At 36.7% G+C, this 2,065-nt stretch overlaps 1 protein-coding gene across 1 annotated transcript in view; it reads left to right on the forward strand.

Annotated features, from left to right (window-relative positions):
* The window catches only part of LOC109534902, a gene marked incomplete in the record, with an annotated part of 103,979 nt that overhangs the window by 52,555 nt on the left and 49,359 nt on the right, over positions 1 to 2,065 (forward strand). The window contains 1 exon segment of the mRNA XM_048666803.1: positions 374 to 490. Within this exon segment, the coding sequence (XP_048522760.1) occupies positions 374 to 490 (117 nt within the window).

Below are 2,065 nucleotides of genomic sequence, written 5' to 3' on the forward strand. Positions count from 1 at the left end.
ATCGCTTCTGTTCGCAAAATGGCACTTTTTGATTCATTCGAATAAAAAGAAAAGTGCTTCTTTTTGATCATCGCTTCTGTTCGCAAAATGGCACTTTTTGATTCATTCGAATAAAAACGAAATTTTTTCTTCAAACACCCATAACAAAACGAGTGATAATCACAAAATATCCCCCCTATATATATATAGGGGGTATGTTCTGTGGTGATAATAAAAGCTGAACTGAAGTTATGGAACCGGAATGAAGTTATTTACTTATGAGAACATAACCTACTAAATCTGTTTCCTATGTACCAGTTGTCACTCAAGTCAGTTGTCACTCAAATTAGTGGCGTTTTTGAATACTGAATAAATGGGCGATTTTTTTTTTCAGACGAGAACGAGTGCAAATACCGACCTTGTGACGTATTTGCTCACTGTACTAACACGCTTGGAAGCTTTTCTTGTACATGCTTTCCTGGATACCATGGAAATGGTTTTCACTGCGAAGGTAAGTCGTTTTGTGCGAGATTATTAAAATTCCCTAATGATGATCGTTATTATCTAATATAAAACTGGTTGGAGATGGATAGGCAGAATCGAACATTAAAATTCCTCCTTTACCTGTTATAATTAGTCGCGATGTGGATAAAAATGTGCAAATTGCTAGGTAGTGTTTCCTAAACGTTTTCATTTTGCCTGATAAATATTACCTACCGGCTGATGGTAATGATGGCATTGCGTAATGATTCCAATGAGAATCATCATCTCGTTGAGCACTATATTTCCCAGCAGGCTCTTTAAATCCAATCCTTTTGTCACGCCAAGGTGTTTGCAGAAATTAACTGTTTCTGAACGGAAACACACTTGAAATTTCGGTTATTTTCACTTGTGGGATTGTTTCGGGATCGATCGAAGTTTGATGCGTTTAGTCTATGGTGGAAAATCATTTTTTCCTGGCGTTTTTCAAGCGCGATTGGCTTGCGTCTTCAGAGCGGTTTTGTCGAGCAACCGCCAGGAAGAAAATCTCTTCCAGCCCAGAAAATCTCACCAGTTTCTTTGTGCGGGGCTAATGTCGACTAATTATGTTTTTTTTCTAATAGATATTACAGATAATTTAAGAAAATGAATACTTTGTATGATGGCAAACACCAACGCGAATGACACGCGTATTCAGAATATTTAGCGGTTTTTGTCATTATATGGCGCGCGGTTCAGATCCTTCAGTATGATTAAATTTGTAACTCTCTTAACACGGGCTCGATTTGGATCATTGGAAATGCTTTTTAAAGCGAGTGATTTTGTATGCAAATCGCTTTTTTGTGCACTGCAAATGAGTTGAGAGACTTGAAAGTTATCACAGTTTGAAAGACGAAAAGATGATTTTTTAAGGAAACTGTTGCCAATGTTTTCTTTGTGGATTTAAGGCCGCTTTTTTTTGACAAACCGCTTTTGTATGTAGAAATTGTCTGCATAACTGCCAATGTAGAGTCGACTTTGAAATTGGCTGAAAAACGTAAGATTTTTTATAAAAACTGCATCTCGGAAAATTGCAATCGGTTCAAAAACTTGGGAGGCTTTAAGGTCGACAACACAATTTTCCCAATAAAATGCGGTGAATTTTTACCTCGATTAACTCATCTTGAAAATAGAGCATAAGATTGTTTGCGAAGTGAATTTTCGAATTGAATAAGAAAGTTTGTATTTGCAACAGTTTGGCAAGCGAAAAATTCTCAAACTTGCACATACTCTTCACCCTGTAACTCGGTCAGTTAACAACATTTTTCCGAAATTCCAAAACCCTCAAAAAGCCCATGAACGTGGCGTAAAAAACTGTTTCAGGGCCAAATTTCTTTTGGGTCACCCTTTCAGCGCCAGAGGAGTTTCAATTTTAAAAGATCTAAAGCGCTGGTTGTTCCTGTAAATACGCTTTTTTTGTACAAGTTTGGCGGCGCGCCAACATCTTTTTAACCCTAAAATTTAATTTTAAGTCCAAATCAAAATGAATTCCTGGGTTTCAGTCATTTATTGTCTTTATTTATCAATTAAAATACGTTTCGGTGTATTTTTCCACCATCATCAGTTT

The sequence above is a fragment of the Dendroctonus ponderosae genome, unplaced genomic scaffold (genome assembly GCF_020466585.1).
Source record: "Dendroctonus ponderosae isolate FM_Combo_2020 unplaced genomic scaffold, Dpon_F_20191213v2 Dpon_F_20191213_5, whole genome shotgun sequence".
Lineage (NCBI taxonomy): Eukaryota > Metazoa > Arthropoda > Insecta > Coleoptera > Curculionidae > Dendroctonus > Dendroctonus ponderosae.